At 41.1% G+C, this 17466-nt stretch overlaps 1 protein-coding gene across 2 annotated transcripts in view; it reads right to left on the bottom strand.

Moving 5' to 3' along the window:
* Nucleotides 1-17466, bottom strand: part of SPEN (spen family transcriptional repressor) — a 98062-nt gene that overhangs the window by 68401 nt on the left and 12195 nt on the right. Inside the window, exons 2-3 of one of the 2 annotated variants that reach the window (XM_062190482.1) lie at nt 3969-4289; nt 269-745 (exon numbers count right to left, since the gene is read on the bottom strand). In XM_062190482.1, coding sequence (XP_062046466.1) covers nt 269-745; nt 3969-4289 — 798 coding nt within the window. Of the gene's footprint in view, nt 1-268; nt 746-2710; nt 4290-17466 lie in introns of those variants that run through there. The other variant, XM_062190483.1, reaches the window with a different exon arrangement.

The raw sequence follows: 17466 nt of genomic DNA, 5'->3' as shown, positions 1-17466 counted from the left end.
CTCTTCCTTTTTGGCAGTTTAATGCTAATATTGAGTACCTGGAGGAGGAAACAGCATTTGTAAATCATCACGTAGCTTCAGGTTGCTTAGCAGAATGGTTCATTCAATGGCCACATGCTAATCAAAGTTTCTTTACTCAGTACATACATGAGCCAAGATTACATTCTTTAAAATTAATACTACTCATCAAAACCCATCACCACTGATCATTGAGAATTGGTGAGAATTTAACGGCTCATTTGTTAACACCAAAGGCTGTTTAACCTACCTGTCACTGCTGGTACTACTGCTGCTGCTGATTGAATCACTACTGGAAGATCTACTCCTAGAGCCGCTGCCGCTAGGGGACCGTGTAGGTCTGGACGCTTGGCTAGCCAGTCTTTGAGGAGACTGATTTCTAGACTGGGATGAATGTGGTGACCGGCTCCTGCTGTGCTGGTAATTCCGCTCTGGCCTTCTGCCTCGGACCTCCCGGGGAAGGTCATCCCTGTAGATATCCCTGTGCACCACACTGGGCAGCGTGAACTGCTCCCGAGCCCTAGGTTCGTATCGGGGGTCATGAGCATCAAAGCGGTTTGGACTTCGACTTCGAGAAGTGTAATAGAGCCCATGCTGTAAAGTCCGCTCTCGAGGATCTCTATAGTAATCCTGATCGTAATGTCTTGTCCGATCAAAGCCTCCCGTCCCCCGTTCATGGTGTCCATAGGCACTATGTTCATAAGCACGCTCCCTGTTATCTGAAGCCCTGCATTTAGGAGGGGGGAAAAATATTTAATCAGACAGGAACAAGTAAAACTAAAAGCAAGTCATGCAAATATTCACTTCAACATTGCCTTTGAAACTGGTCATTCCCTGAACAGCATTAACCCACTTAGAAAGCAACTACTAACAAGCTTAGCATTTTACTGAACTCCAAAACTGATTTACACAGAGGAAAAATCACCGTTTTAAGTGTAGTTTGGGCTTTCATGACTTGTGTTCTGGATATCAGTTGCCCATTTTATTAGGGATTTTCTGACTTGTATATAGAAGATTTCTGTACACCTCTTTTCCATTTTAAGTTGAACGGAGTAAGAGGTTGTCATTTTAACACAAAAGCATTTTCACTTTCATCAGATTACTTGCAAATATATTTTGTGTCACATCTCCACACATTTTAACATAGACATGAAAGCCGCAATGTAGTAGGAAGGACTTTCAAGGAAGTCCAGAAAAATATTTAAATGCAACCTTTTCTCATTAAGCTTAGACTGCTTAATTACACAGACAACACAAATTGCTGTGCCAAATTACATTTTAATAAAAATAAATTTTCAAAAACAACCCTACATGCTTAGGATGTCAAAATATCAGACTACCACATGCTACTCTATGTAAATGTAACTAACAATAAGTTATTTTACCTCCTTATGCTACCAAATGCCACATAATTTTTAAATGTCTATAATCTAATTTGTTAATGCATCTACTATTATCAGTTAACTTCATTTAATTTAAAAGTATTTTAATAGGATATGAACACTCATCAACCTAAAAGTACAAGAAGTATTTTACACACTTACAATTATGTGTTAATATTAAAAACTAATTCTAACTCTATAAAGAAATCTTAAGTGCTCTTTGGGTTCCAGAAACCAGCTACTGAGTTCCTAAAAGATCACTCTGCTTTAATTTCTCTTCAACCTCATCTCTAGATTAATCTATCAAAAGGGAATAAGAAATCATAAAAGAATTAAAATCTCTTCAATGAAGAATATCTGAGGCCGGCGCCATAGCTCAACAGGCTAATCCTCCGCCTAGCGGTGCCGGCACACTGGGTTCTAGTCCCGGTTGGGGCGCCGGATTCTATCCCGGTTGCCCCTCTTCCAGGCCAGCTCTCTGCTATGGCCCGGGAAGGCAGTGGAGGATGGCCCAAGTGCTTGGGCCCTGCACCAGCATGGGAGACCGGGAGAAGCGCCTGGCTCCTGGCTTCGGATCAGCGAGCTGTGCCGGCTGCAGCGGCCATTGGAGGGTGAACCAAGGGCAAAAAGGAAGACCTTTCTCTCTGTCTCTCTCTCACTATCCACTCTGCCTGTCAAAAAAAAAATAAAATAAAATAAAATAAAAATTTAAAAATTAAAAAAAAAATCTGAAAAAATCTTTTAACAGTTAAAACTATGTGCCCAGTAGATGGCTAGATTTGAGATCACTTCACATTCATTTTCTCTATTATCTCACAACTCCATCTTCCTAGGCTAATTTTTGCTTTCTTGATGCCATTATGGAAAGAACTGGCATGGCAAAAAAGTTCAATCTTTCCCACCAAATGTATTAAATAACTTTCTCCTTTATATTTCTGCTATCCTGAAATATGGATTAATTCAATGTCTAACAAGAGTTTCCATTGAGATTTAAGAGAAAATTTCATAAATAATTCATTTAGCATCCTATCAAATGGTAATCAATTAAAGTCATTATTAATGATATAACAAAAGCAATAGACAAAAATTCTAGGAGAATTACTGTTACAGCTGATATTTTATAAATATGCAAAGTTCTTATCTATTAGGAAGAATACAGAAGGCAGGCACAAGGGCTAGCAGAGTTGAAATCTAACGGCTATCCTCTGATTCATCTATTAGTATCAAATACTTCTAGAGTTAGTGGGAAAAGAAAGAGTTTGACTTGGGTTAGGAGAGGGGCTAATATACACAGGTCAGGACATACCAACCTTTTCCAAGTGTGGAAACACGACCTATAATCCCAATTAAATCTAGGGAGAGAATTGTGAATATAACTTCCCCAATTTTGGCCCCTCTTATGGGGGTAATCCACCTTCTTAATGGGCAAGGGTGTCAAATGATATTTAGATGAACCACAAGAAAAAAATCTTAGTGACCAGATAAAATAATTCCACTGGAAGCAAGTAGTCCCAGACAAACTGTAATTCTCAAACCCCCAGACTTCTTCCTTGAGATGGTAGACAATTATAAATTGATCCACATTCATAAAAATCTCCAGTCCTAAGTGTGAATCAAGCAGCTGGCAGAAGAGGAAACATCCTGCAATTCCAACAAGCGCGGAAGGGACAACTGCTCTCCGCTCGCCAGTTGTTTTCTTTTGTAGTCATCCAGCCCAGTCAATTTTGATTGCTGTATCCACAACTGATCATCACCATGTGTTCAAAACTAAAGTACCTGTAATTGGGCAGCAATTTGCGTAAGCAATGAGACAGTAATCCTCTTCCCCTGGGCTAATGGAGTCTTGACAGGATGGCATCCCATACATTCCAGCAATTAGGAAAGAATGGCTATATTCCAGGATTTGGGAACGTCCAGCATCTCAATTTTCCCCAATTCCATCAAGGAGTATAATTCCAACACAGAAATTGTGTAGATCCAAAACAGGAAAATCAAGCATCACCTTCTCTCTTCATCCAAGTATAGATCTCCATGTTAAATTATTGTTTGTAGAATCCAAATGGTTGAATCATTATGGTCTGTTAAATTTTTTTTGGTGACAATCCAATTCATTTGTAAACTTTATGTAGTGAAAACGAAGTAGCAGATACCAACTTCTATAATCATCTGTAAGCTGTAATACTCCAGAAATATTCCAAATAGTACAACCATATAAGCTGTAGCCAAATAGCTCCATCGGGCAGAAGGGATATATCCAAGGAACGCCTTAATATTATCCAAGAGAAGGAATCATCTAGAAGACAGGTAACTCCAAAAATGACGCTGCCACGGGAAATCTTCCACCACTTTACATCTCAAGAGTAGATATCCAATCAGCTGCAGGAAATATCCTCTATGATTCCACAAGACACCAGCCAGTGAGACAGGGATCACTTCCGTTTCCAACCCAAAATAGGAAACATTGAGAATGCCCAAATTTTAAAATCCATCTGGGGCCCCTAAATACGAGTTTCTGTTTCTCACCATATCAAATACAAAATACCTGCCTACAGAAACCTTGGAACTTACCCATCAAGTCTCCGCTCATAACGTCCTTCTCGTGCATGAAGTGATGGTGGAGGGCCATAAGCAGGCCCTCCACCACCTCCTCTGAACCCAGAAACCTCTCTACTACGAGATGCTATGGAAACTGTATCATCCAATCCCCGAGCAGCACTCGGAATGGTGCCTGGTTCATTATAATCCGTGCGTAGGTCTCTATCTCCCATTTTGTTGACTGAGTTGTGAGCTTTCTGTGCACTTTTGATGTCCACAAAATCCACAAAGGCAGCCACTCCTCCTTCAGATCCCCTCTTGGGGAGGATTTTGACACTTTCCACACGGCCATATCTGGAAAAAATAAAGCAAATATTATTGCTGCATACCGATAATTTTCCAAAATGTGTTTTCAGAGTGTTTCTTATTTTTAGCTAATTCACATTATTTATGTATAGGTTAGAAGGCATACAATGGCTCTCTTTTACACTTGGACTTTTCTCTCTAGGGCAAATATTTGCACCACATTCTTGTATTACTCTCATTTCTTAAATATATAAAATTTACAAAATTAACCTTAACCTTTCTAGAATATTCGGCTGAAATGAATCTCTCCAATTTTGGAGAATGGGTGTTTTCTCCACAACCTACATCAGAATGCCTGAATCTGAATGCCTGTTCTGTTCCCAATTCCAGTTTCCTGCTAGTGTGTACCCTGGGAGGCAGTGGTGATGGCTCTGCTATTTGGATTCCTGCTACCAACATGGGAAAAACGGTTCCTACCCTCAGCGTGTCCCAGCGTTGGCTAGTGAGGGCATCTGGAGAATGAACCAGCAGATGAGAGCTCTCCATGTCTGTCTAGCCATTTTTCTCTCTGCCTCTCAAATAAATAAATAAATTTAAAGGTTTTGGGGAATTTTTACACTCTAAAAATATTTTCCAAGTAAACTCCACAGTATTGTTTGTTAACTACAGTTACGATGCTATACACCAAATCCCAAGAAAAGAGTTCCTGAAAACAGATGCTTTCAAAAATAAATGTAAAGGGGAGTTGGTACTGTGGCACAGTGAGACCCACTGAGGATGCCCGTATCCAAGTGCGGGTTTGAGTCTGGACTGCTGTTTCCAATCCAGCTTCCTGCTAAGGCAGCCTTGGATGCAGCAGACACTGGCTCAAGTGTCTGGGCCCCTGCCATCCGTGTGGGAGACCCAGATGGAGTTTCCTGGCTTGTGGCTTCAGCCTTGCCCAGCCCTGGCTGCTGTAGGCATTTGAGAAGTGAACCAGCAGATTGAAGGGGTGTCTATTACTCTGCTTTTCAATTAGATGAAAATAAACATTTTTAAACGTTTTTGTTATTTCATTTTCTTTTTCTTGTGGGCTAAAAACTGTCAAAAAGTACAGGGCCAACGCCATGGCTCACTTGGTTAATCCTCCGCCTGCGGCGCCAGCATCCCATATGGGCGCCGAGTTCTAGTCCCGGCTGCCCCTCTTCCAGTCCAGCTCTCTGCTGTGGCCCGAGAGGGCAGTGGAGGATGGCCCAAATGCTTGGGCCCCTGCACCTGCTTGGGAGACCAGGAAGAAGCACCTGGCTCCGGATTGGCGCAGTGCCGGCCGTAGCGGCCATTTGGGGAGTGAACCAACACACAGAAGACCTTTCTCTCTGTCTGTCTATAACTCTACCTGTCAAATTAAAAAAAAAAAAAAACCTGTTAAAAAGTAAACTTTAGGGCTGGTGCTGTGGTATAACAGGGACCTACAGTGCCAGCATACCATGAGTCCCAGCTGCTCTACTTCCCACCCTGCTCCCTCTAATGCACCAGGGAAAGCAGCAGAAGATGGCCCCAGTGCTTACAATCTTGCTCCCACATGGAGACCCAGAGGAAGCTCTTGGCTCCTGGTTTCATCCAAGCTGGGCCTTGCAGCCATCTGGGAAGTGAACTAGTGCATAGAAGATCTCGTGTGTGTGTGTGTGTGTATGTATGTGTAACTGCCTTTCAAATAAATCTTTTTAAAAATGTACACTTTACATAGAAATAAAACTACTTTTCATATAAAATAATAAATCTAAGAATCTTTTGATAGATCTTATGTTCTAGTTTTTATTCAAAAATGTACACTATGTAAAAATTTTCTATTACGTAGAAAAATCTTAGAGTCTTATATTCTGAATCACCTGTGAGAAATAAAGTCTGTAATCACTCAAAAATTCATGCAAATTCTGTTAATTTCATTAGCAAAAATTATATTTCATGTGTTTATAATTCAACAGTTTAGAAAGACAGGAATGGGGACCAGCGCTGTGGCACAGCTGGTTAAAAGTCCCATGTGAGTGCTGGTTCCAGTTCTGACTGTTCCACTTCCAACCCAGCTCTCTAATGCACCTGAGAAAGCAGTAGAGAATGGCCCAAGTGCTTGTGCCCCTGCATCCACGTGGGAAACCCAGAAGAAGCTCCCGCCTCCTGGCTTCAGATTGGCTCAGCTCCAGCCATTGTGGCCATTTGGGGAGTGAACCAGTAGATGGAAGACCTCTTTCTCTCTCTCTCTCTCTCTCTCTCTCTCTCTGTGTGTGTGTCTGTGTGTGTGTGTCTCTAACTCTTTCAAATAAATAAAGTATTTTTTAAAGGCAGGCACAGCACTTTTAAATACAGCATTCTTATCTGCTGACAATCTACAATCGTGATTTTAAGCTTTCCATGAAAAAACTCTAACAAAAACTTTTTTATGTATACCCTAGTATTATTTAAGTTCCACTCATTACAAAGAAAACAAAATAGTAAAATTCAATTTCATCAGTAAATTGAACTAAAAGTATCAAAATTACCTGGTATAAATTAATGAATGAAAGGATCTTTGTAATTTCGGAAAAAAATTGCTAGAAACTAAAATAGTTTTTCTATACGAAAAAAAAAAAAAAAGCCCTTTCCAACATACTTGACAAAGGACTTGTATCTGGACAAGAAATCTTTTTCTTTTAAATAGGCAAAAGAGAAATGCATAAACAGCAGAAGAGCACATGAAAAAAATGGTCAACATCATTAGTCATTAGGGAAATGCAAATCAGAACCACAAGACACCACACTTCACACACACAAAGATGCCAAAAAACCCGAAACGAACATCTTAAAAAAAAAAAAAAAAGTACAGAAAATCACAAGTATTGACAAGGATGTGGAAAAATTTAAATCTCAAGAACAACTGGTAAAAACATTCAGTGACCCAACTGTGGAAAAGTAGGCATTTCTTTAAAAATTTAGCACAGAAATACTATATAACCCAGCAGTCCAAAAAAACTGAAAACTGCCATTCAGACACCTTTCTACCATGTTTATGTAGCCTTACAGTATTCAAAAGGTGAATAACCCGAAAATGCATAGGTGGATGAGTGTATAAACAAAATATGACATATATGAACAATGAAAATATTAACCAATTACATCTCATTGTCCTATATCCAGGACAGTACACCTATAAAGACTTTAACTGAGCAATAAATATACCACTTTTGGTAACTTTGAAATAATGTATCACTGAAATATTTGCAGAATTGAAAACTTGGGACTTAATAGATTAAGACATAAAGAAGTTCTTATGCATGCGATAACATGGATAAACCTCAGAAACACTATGCCAAGTGAAATAAATCAGACACAGAGACAGATAGTTCATGATTCTATTACTGGAAGAGTCCAGAAGAGGTAAACTCAAACAGAGGTTAACAATAACAAGAACTGGTAGAAGACAGGAATTGGAAGTTATTGCCCAATGAATAGTTTCTATCTGGGCTGATGAAAACACTGAACATAGGGATGAAGGTTACACACCATTATGAATGTACTTAATAATACCACTCAATTGTATACCTAAAATGATTAAATGGAGGGCCCCAGTGAAGTCGCTGCTTGTGATGTCAGAATCCTATATGGGAGTGCTAATTTGAAGAGTCACAGCTACTCCACTTCATATCCAGCTCCTTGCTGATGCACCTGGGAAAAGCAGTGGATGATGACCAAGTTTCTGAGTAACTGCCACCCACCCGGGAGACTCAAACAGAGCTCTAGGCTCCTAGCTTAGGCCTGACCCAGCCCCAGGCCTTTGCAGCCATTTGAAGAATGAATCAATGAAGATCTCCCCTCCTTTCTTTCTGTCCCTGTCACACTGCCTCTCGAATAAATAAATTTTAAAAACTGATTAAAATGACACTGTGTATCTTGCACCCACTCCCCCCCCCCCACAGCCTATCACCAAACCCAAATTCAAGTACACCTTTTTCTTATCCTTTAAAAAAAAAAAAAAAAGGCCTTTTCACCAAGATGGAGCTGAAGGCAAAGAAAGAAGCTCCTGGGGTTAGCACTGTGGCACAGCTGGTTAAACAGTTGCTTATAACACCAGCACTCCATGAGTGCCAGCTGGAGACCTGGCTGCTCCTCTTCCAATACAGCTCCTTACCACTGGGCCTGTGAAGGCGACAAGACAGTCCAAGTACTTTGTCCCCTGTACCTACATGGAAGAACCAGGTGGAGTTCCTGACTCCGCTACTGTGGCCATATGAGAAGTGAATTGGCAGGCTGAAAGATGTGTTATTTGTGTGTGACACTCTGCCTTTCAAATAAATAAATCTTTTAAAAGAGAAGTCCCTGGGCCGGCGCCATGGCTTAACAGGCTAATCCTCCACCTTGCGGCGCCGGCACACCGGGTTCTAGTCCTGGCTGGGGCGCCTGATTCTTTTGTTTGTTTGTTTGTTTGTTTGTTTTGTTTTTGTTTTTTTTTTTTGTTTTGTTTTTTTTGTTTTTTTTGGACAGGCAGAATGGACAGTGAGAGAGAGACAGAGAGAAAGGTCTTCCTTTTGCCGTTGGTTCACCCTCCAATGGCCGCCGCGGTAGCGCGCTGCGGCCAGCGCACTGCGCTGTTCCGATGGCAGGAGCCAGGTGCTTCTCCTGGTCTCCCATGGGGTGCAGGGCCCAAGCACTTGGGCCATCCTCCACTGCACTCCCTGGCCACAGCAGAGAGCTGGCCTGGAAGAGGAGCAACCGGGACAGGATCGGTGCCCCGACCGGGACTAGAACCCGGTGTGCCGGCGCCGCAAGGCGGAGGATTAGCCTAGTGAGCCGCGGCGCCGGCCTGGGGCGCCTGATTCTATCCCGGTTGCCCCTCTTCCAGGCCAGCTCTCTGCTGTGGCCCGGGAGTGCAGTGGAGGATGGCCCTGCACCCGCATGGGAGACCAGGAGAAGCACCTGGCTCCTGGCTTCGGATCAGCGTGATGCGCCGGCCGCAGCGGCCATTGGAGGGTGAACCAACCGCAAAAAGGAAGACCTTTCTCTCTGTCTCTCTCACTATCCACTCTGCCTGTCAAAAAAGAAAGAGAGAGAGAGAGAGAGAACGATCACACCTGGGGGTCTGGTGCTGTGATGCAGCGGGTTAAAGCCCTGGCCTGAAGCGCCAGCATCTCATGTGGGTGCCAGTTCAAGTCCCGGCTGCTCCTCTATAGCTCTGTTATGTCCTGGGAAAGCAGTGGAAGATGGTCAAAGTCCTTGGGACCCTGCACCCACATGGGAGACCAAGAGGAAGCTCCTAGTTCCTTACTTTGGATCGGCTCAGCTCCACCATTGGGGTCATCTGGGGAATGAGCCAGCAGATGGAAGATCTCTCTCTATATATTATTCTTTTAAATGAATAAAATGAATCTTAAAAAAAAAATCACATCTGGAGGCTGGTGTTATGGCACTGTGGGTAAAGCCAGCACCTGGGCACCAGTTTGAGTTCCACTTCCGATCCAGCTCCCTGCTAATAATGCACCTGGGAAAGTACAGGAAGATGACCCAAGTCATGGGTCCCCTTCTCTCACATAGGAGACCTGGAAGAACCTCCTGGCTTCTGGTTTCAGTCTGGCCCAGCCCTGGCCATTGTGGCCATTAGGGAAGTCAAGGGGCAGATGTGAGCAGTCTCTCTCTCTAACTTGCCCTTTCAAATAAATCCTTTAAAAAAAAAAAAAAAGTCATATCTGCAGTGGGTACCTTTTGGAACAGTCATTAAGACACTGCTTGGGGAGCCAGCACTGTGGCACAGTGGGTAAAGCCACCACCTGCAGTGTCAGCATCCCATACAGGCGCCAGTTTGAATCTTGACCAAGTTCTTTCTTCTCAAAATCAAGTGATCATTATATACAGACAGAATGAAAAGATCAAATAAGCATGCCATATGGGATAAAAAGAGTCTAACAAATGACTATAAAGGGCCAGCACTGTGGCCTAACAGGTAAAGCCACCACCTGCAGTACCAGCATCCCATATGGGCACCATGTTGAGACCTGGCTGCTCCACTTCCGATCCAACTCTCTGCTATGGCCTGGGAGAGCAGTAAAAGATGAGCCAAATTCTTGGGCCCCTGCACCCATGTGGGATATCCGGAAAAAGCTCCTTTTGCCTGGCTTTAGATCAGTCCAGCTCCAACCATTGAGGCTGTCTGGTGAATGAACCAGTAAATGGAAGACCTCTCTCTCTCTCTGCCTCTCTGTAACTCTTTCAAATAAATAAATAAATAAATTTTTTAAAAAAAAGGCAATGAATATAAAGTTTTGGTTCAGCTATCTGTAACAGGACAGTAAGTGTTTATATTTTTACATTATAAAAAAGATTCTAATTCATTTCTCTCTTGAAGTCAGGTCATTAATATATCTATTATAACCACAAAACTATCTAGAATATTGTAGTAACATTAACCACTTTATTACCTTTTTACAGCAAAGAAAATTTTATGAATCAATCCCCTTGATCTTATATTTAGATCAAAAGACTGGTTTCCCCTCTGTGTCACACCTTTATTTTACTTCCTATTTCAATGACTGGGAATATTTCAGGTATGCCAAAAGCAGAATTTTGAGAAAAATAATTTAACAACATTAAATTAAGAGTAGGCCACATTTTTTCTATATGATCACAACTCAACTTTTAGAAACTATTATTGGAAAATATAACAAAAATAGTTCTTTTTTAACCATTTCAAAGTACACAAGTCACAATTTTAAAATCAGTCAAAGTTGTCATTAATATAAGAAGATATTAAAGGAGTGGGCACCATGATGCATTGGGTTAAGCCACAAATTGGGATGCCACCATCCCCTATCAGAGTGTCAGGGATTAAGTCTCACCTCTAAATGTAATCCAACTTCCTGCTAATGTGCCTGGGAGGTAGCATACAATAGCCCACATAACTGAGGCCCTGCCATCAAGTGGGAAACCTGAATGGAATTCAGGACTCCTAGCTTCAGCCTGGTCCTGCTCTGGTTGTTGGGGACTTTGTGGAGTAAACCAGCAGTCGAAATTCTCTGTCTACCTCTCTTTTCTGTCATTCTTCTTTTCAAATAGGTAGATATTTGAACTTTTTCAACAATTATCCAGCAAGTCCTAGAAATTTAAAAAGCTGGGGTCATTGTTGTGGCATAGCAGGTAAAGCTGCTGCCTGTGATGCTATGGGCACCAGCTTGAGTTCCAGCTGCTTCACTTCTAGTCCAGCTCCCTGCAAATGTGCCTGAAAAAGCAACAGGAGATGGCCCAAGTCCTTGGGCCCCTGACACTTCCTGAGAGACCTGGAGAAAGCTCCTGGTTTTAGACACTCAGCTCTGGCTGTCACGGCCATTTGGGGAGTGCACCTATGGATGGAAGATCTTTTTCTCTCTCTCCTCCTCCCTCCCTTTCTCTTTCTCTCTATATATAACTCTGCCTTTCAAATAAATAAATAAATCTTTGAAAACAACTTAAATAGCTAACATGACAAAAATTAAAAGTTAATGGTTTCATTCTATCAAGGGCACATATCAAAAGTAGACATTAGCCCATGGAATGGGAGAATATATCCGCAAATTAAATATCTGATAAGGAACTCTTCACAGCTCAACCATGAGAAACAAAAAATTCAGGTTTTTAAATGAGCAAAAAATATAATTGGACATTTCTCCAAACTATATACAAATGGCCAATAAACACATAAAAAGATGCTTAACAATATCATCAGGGAAATATAAACCAAAACCACTGAGGTATCACTTCACACTCACTAAATAGACAAAAAAAAAAAAAAAAAAAAACAGTAACAACTGATGAGGATGAAGAGAAACCCGACCCTCATACATTACTGATGAGACTGTAAAACAGAACAGCCATTTTGGAAAAAAGTTCCTCAAAATGTTACAGAATTTCATATAATTATCAGCAATTCTAGAGCTTAGGAATATACTCAAAAGACTAAAGATATATGGTCACATAAAAACATGCACATAATTCATGTCAAAAATTGAAAAAGGCCAAATATCCATCAACTAAGGAATGAGTAAAACATGTGACATGTCCATAAAACTGAATATTGTTCAGCAAAATAGGTTCTTATATATGCTATAATGGTGAACCTTGAAAACATGCCAAGTGAAACAAACCAGTTTTGGGGCTGGCGTTGTAGCATAGTGAGTAAAGCTGCCATCTGCAATGCTGGCATCCCATATGGGTGCCGGTTCGAGTTCCACTGTTCCACTGCTGATACAGCTCTCTGATATGGCCTGGGAAAACAGTAGAAGATAGCCCAAGTCTTTGGGGCCTTGCACCTGCATGGGAGACCCGAAAGAAGCTCCAGGCTCCTGGCCCACCTTCAGCCATTGACAGCCACTTGGGGAATGAACCAGAGGATGGAAGAGCTTGCACTCTAACTCTGTCCTTCAAATAAATAAAATAAATCATTAAAAAAAAAAAAAAGCAGCCAATCACATATCATATGATTCTAAAAATACAAAAATTCAAAATTGGTAAATCCATAAAATTCAAGTAGATTAATGGTTGCCAAGGACTGAAGAGAAAGGAAAATGGAAAGTGACTGCTAATAGGTACAGAGTTTCATTTTAGGGTATAAAAATGTTCTGAAGTTAGTAACGATTGCTGCACAACTCTGAATATATGTAGAACAGCTGAATTGTGAAGTGGGCACCGCAACATGGTGGCTAAGCTTCCGCCTGCGGCCCTGGTTCATGTCCCTGCTGCTCCTCTTCCAATTCAGCTCTCTGCTAATGGCCTAGGAAAGCAGTGGAAAATAGCCCAAGTTGGGCCCAGAAGTGGGAGACCCAGAAAAAGCTCCTGGCTCCTGATCAGCCCAGCTCAACAGACATCTGCGAGTGAACCAGTGGATAGGAAGAGCTTTTTGTCTGTCTCTCCCTCTCTCTGCCTATACTTTGCCATTTAAATACATAAAATCTTTAAAAAAAAAAAATAAAACCTGAATTGTACACTTTTGCACAAATTGCTCCTTTTCTTTGCCATTGTGATGAGGTTATCAGACTCTTCCTCACTATGTCTTCTCACAAGACTTTTTTTTTCTAAGGATTTATTGTATTTATTTGAAAGGCAGAGACAGTAAGAAATCTTCCATCCACTGGTTCACCCCTTCCCCCAAAAAAAATAACCACAATAGTTGGAGCTGGAGTAGGCTGAAGTCAGGAGCCAGGAACTCCATCCAGATCTCCCAAGTGAGTGCAGTGGCCAAGCAGCTGGGACACCTTCTGCCACCTTCCTAGGGAGCTGGATCGGAAGCAGACCAGCCGTCCCCAAACCAGGATTCTGATATGGGATTCAGTGTCGCAGGTGGCAGCTTAACCCATTACGTCACAATGCCAGCCCCAAGACTGTTAAAATCAAGAGATTCCTGGCCAAACAAAAAAATGCCCCATTCCCCAATGGATTCAGATGAAAACCGATAACAAAATCAGATACAACTCCAAAACAAGACATTGTTAAAGAACCAGGCTGTGTGAGGAACTGCACTTCAGCTCACAAACGTATTTACGCTGTATCGAGGATACCATCTTCCTAACCATAGCACGCAGAGACGTCACCACTGTCTGCACAACTGGACTTGTTTAACTGGGGGTGTGACTTGTGGCTTTGTTCAGTAATAAATATGTGAAACATTTTCAGGGGAAAAAAGTTAATTTAAAAAGGAGAAAAATCATGTCTATCACTCACTGTACCTGAACAACAACAAAAAAACCTTGTCACATTTAGAGACAAGCTTCTACCTTATCTCACCATAAATCAACTGCAGGCCACATTGCCTATAACCAGGCAACCTGGGAAGGCATTTTCTATTTCAACCACGCCTGGCTGGAAGGTAACTGATTGCTAATGATAGCCCAAACCTGCTATTTTTGTTTCATGGTGATACAGATCCTTTCTGGAAATTTATTTGAAATGAATTTATATATAAAAGAGTCATAAACTGTCCTTAAATAAATAATGTATTCCTCCTTTAGTCTAAGTACAAATAATACTAAATATTGCAAAAAAAAAAAAAAAAAGTCAGAATTCCTGATGCCAGCACAGGCAGTGAAGCACAAAGCCCTAATCTCATTATAAAAAAAGTTAATACCTTGAGGTATTTCTCTACCTGGAGTGATGGGGAAAGGAAGGAGGGAAAAAAGGGGATGGAGAGGTGACAAGAGGATTTTTAATAGTTTGCTGATTCCTGTTATCTCTCTGGCAAAAATAAATAAAAATAAAAATACATATTGAGTTGTTACATAAATCTTGGGACTAGGAAAGATTTGGCATAATGTAAAATCTCTAAGCCATAAAGAAAAAGACCACATAAATCAAGTCAAATAAAAATGTCAAATCCTATATAGAAAATATTAAAAGATAAATGGATAAAAATACTTGCAATACAGAGAAGTGATTTCCTAAGAACAAAGTTCTTACAAGACAGACACCTAAGCAACAGCCCAAAATCAAAACAGAAAGTCTTTAAAAATATATACTCATACACAAATGGCAAACCAAAAAACAATCTCAAAAAAATTGCTCAACAGCGGCCCACCCCATGGCATAGTGGGTAAAGCCACCACCTGCAGTACCAGCATCCCATGTGTGTCAGTTTGAGTCCCAGCTGCTCCTCTTCAGATCCAGCTCCCTGCTGATGCCCTGGGAAATTGGTAGAAGATGGCTCAAGTCCCTGGGCCCCTACACCTATGTGGGAGACCTGGAAGAAGCTCCAGCCTCCTGGCTTTGGAACAGCCTGGCTCCAGCTGTTGCAGCCATTTGGGGAGTGAACCAGCAGATGGAAGATATTCTCTCTCTGCCTATGCCTCTCTGTAACTCTTTCAAATAAATAAATCTTTTTTTTTTAATTGCTCAACTTCATTCAGAATTTTAAAAATCCAGATTTTTTAAATGATACCATGTAACACAAACACCAAAAATTTTAATAATACCTGTTATGGCCAGAATATAAAAAATAGGTACTTTCATAATAATGTTTACAGAAATACAAATTAGAGAACTTCTCAGGAAGACATTTGACAGTACCTGTTATAAATTAAGTCACACACCTAGAAACCTGCTTCATAATTTATAATTATAAATTATAATTTATAATTTACATGTATATAGTTGTGTATGTCTTCAAGCTGTTCAAGACTGCTTACTGCAGTGAACCTTCTAACAGTAAAAATGAAAGCCACCACTATTCTACTTGCTGTCTCTATGAGGTGACTGCTCTAGGTATGTCATGTAAATAGGTCATACTATATTTGTCCCTCTGTCAAGGGCTCATTTCACCTAGCAAAGTTTCTTCAGTTTATCCACACTGAGCATGTGTCAGAACTGGCTTCCTTTCTAAATCTGAAAGATAATCTATCTCATGTAATCTGTTTAACATATATCTGATAAACACATTTTGTCTATCTTTTGGTGATGGATACTGGTTTGTATCCACCTTTAGGCTATTGCAAATAAGTAGCCATAAACATAACAGATTACATTTTTTATGACTTCTAATTAGAAAGTTTAAGAAAACTTGAAAACTGAGAATAAGTATAATTCAACCAATAAACTATACCCCTTCTCTGTTTACTGAATTCATGGTGACTGCCTAGCTTCCTGTACCTGAAAACGTGGTAAATGTAACTTTGGAAAATGCATCTGTTTTCAGTAAAGCCCTGAGTGTGAAATTATTCAGAGCACAGCCAGGCACCATTACTGAAGAGAGGAAAACATCTTTAAAAAAAAAAAAAAAATCCTTTTAAAAAAGTTTACTCATTTGAAAGGCAGTTACAAAGAGAGAGGGAGCAATAGAGATCTTCCGAATGGCTGCAGCAGTCACGAGGGCTGGGCCAGGGCCAGGCTGATCCCAGGAGCCTGAAACTCCATCCAGATCTCCCATGTGGGTGCCAGGGGCCCGTGCACTCAAGCCATCTTCCACTGTTTTCCCAGGTACATTAGCAGGGAGCTGGGCTGGAAGTGGAGCAGCAAGGACTTGAACCATTGCTCATATGGGATGCCAGTGTTACAAGCAGCAGCTTAACCTACTGCACAGCAACACTAGACCTGGAAAAATAATTTTTTATATAGTGCCATACACTGTATAAAAAACAATTTTATACAAACATTTTATACAGATTTAGTAGGAAACAATTTTTTAAATGATTTTATATGAGACATATGCATCCCATATCAGAATGCTGGTTCAAGTCTGTGATACTCTGCTTCCATTCCACTTTCCTGCTAACGCACCTGAGAAGGCAGCAGAGGATGGCCCAAGTGCTTGTGTTCCTGCCCACCACACGGAAGACCCAGACAGAGCTCCTGGATACTGGCTTCAGCCTGGCTCAGCTCCTGCTGTTGAAGCCATCTGGGGAGCAAAGCAGCAGATGGAACATCTTTCTCTTTCTCTGTCTCTTCTCTCTGCAATTTTACTTTTCAAATAAATAAAATAAAAAACCTTTTAAAAAATAATAAAACTTTAAAAGTACAACTGTTCATCAATAAATAAAAAAGCAAACTGTGGTTCCTTGACTGTAGTGGTGGTTATCTGCATTTCTTATCAAGATTAAACTCTAGTTTAATCTATGCACAGTGGCATAGCAGGTAAAGCTGCCGCCTGTGGCAACAGCATCCCATTTGGGTGCTGGTTTGACTCCCCACCGCTCCACTTCTGATCTAGCTGTCTGCTAACGTGCCTGGGAAAGCAGCAGAGGAAGGCCCAAGTGCTCAAGCCGTTGTGGCCATTTGGGGAGTGGACCAACAGATGGAAGACCTCTCTCTCTCTGTCTCTCTGTCTCTACTTCTCCCTATAACTTGTCTTTCAAATAAATAAAATAAATCTATAAAATAAATAAATAAATAAAATAAAACAAAACACAAACACCACTTGGGGCACCCTTATCCCTTACCAGAATGCCTGGTTGAAATTTTGGCTCCTCCACTTCATATTCAGCTTCCTACTAATGCACACTCTGAAAGGAAGTAGTGATGGCTCAAGTAGTTGGCTCCCTGTCACCAACATAGGAGAACTGGACTGGCTTCCAGGCTTCTGGCTTTGGCCTGGTCCAGCCATAGCTGTTGCAGGCATTTGAAGAGTGAACCAGCAGACTGAGGGAATCTTCCCCACCCCCTCACTGTTCCACCCACTGTCATTCTGCCTTTCAAGTAGATGAAAATAAACACATCTTTTAAAAATGGTGTCTGAGATGTACTGAGCATTATAGACAAACTCCAGCAT

The sequence above is a fragment of the Lepus europaeus genome, chromosome 5 (genome assembly GCF_033115175.1).
Source record: "Lepus europaeus isolate LE1 chromosome 5, mLepTim1.pri, whole genome shotgun sequence".
Lineage (NCBI taxonomy): Eukaryota > Metazoa > Chordata > Mammalia > Lagomorpha > Leporidae > Lepus > Lepus europaeus.
This window is presented reverse-complemented; position numbering and strand designations above follow the sequence as displayed.